The 604-nt window shown below is 36.9% G+C and overlaps 1 protein-coding gene across 1 annotated transcript in view; it reads left to right on the forward strand.

Annotated features, from left to right (window-relative positions):
* The window catches only part of LOC119587469, a gene marked incomplete at its 5' end in the record, with an annotated part of 2,592 nt that extends 2,012 nt beyond the window's left edge, over positions 1–580 (forward strand). Inside the window, 1 exon segment of the mRNA XM_037936196.1 lies at positions 236–580. Coding sequence (XP_037792124.1) covers positions 236–330 — 95 coding nt within the window. The 3' untranslated portion in view covers positions 331–580.
* Positions 581–604: the final 24 nt, after the last annotated feature.

A 604-nucleotide genomic window follows, 5' to 3' on the forward strand; every position in this document is an offset into this window, starting at 1 on the left:
TTGCAAGGGAGGTTTACACCTGACCATTCCTTTGTTTTTCGTTAATTGGTCTCTCTTTCAGAATTTTATTTAGTTATATTAGCAGGAGATTAAAGCTTCTAGCCGGTTTGCGCCTGTATATTCTAAACGCAATGTCACAGATTTTGCCAGTTTTGCCATTTATCATTTTCCTACCTGTTTTTATCTTATTTTTCTATAATTTTGCTCCAATATCTGACTCTCATTTGTATTTCAGGTGGAAACGAGAGCTCCAATCTCCTGCGCATGAGGAGTTCTCTCTTAGGCCAGTCTGCTCCGTCTCTTTCGAATTCATTGGTGAGTACCCCCTAGAGTTTTAACGAACCCGTTTTCTGTGGTCGGAACGTATGTGAAAGAAAATGGTTATTATGGGAAACTATTTTAGAGAGCCTCTACTGTAAACTGGAAAGAAAACGGTTGTATACACACTCAGAAGTAGATATACTTATGCATATTTCTCAGATATTCACACGAATTAGGTATATTCGTATTTATGTCATATACATACTGTGCGTGCGTGAATGACATATACTACATAGATTAGACTTGACATACATCCGGTTTTAACACATTTATCCAAACTAAA

The sequence above is a fragment of the Penaeus monodon genome, chromosome 22, assembly GCF_015228065.2.
Source record: "Penaeus monodon isolate SGIC_2016 chromosome 22, NSTDA_Pmon_1, whole genome shotgun sequence".
NCBI lineage: Eukaryota > Metazoa > Arthropoda > Malacostraca > Decapoda > Penaeidae > Penaeus > Penaeus monodon.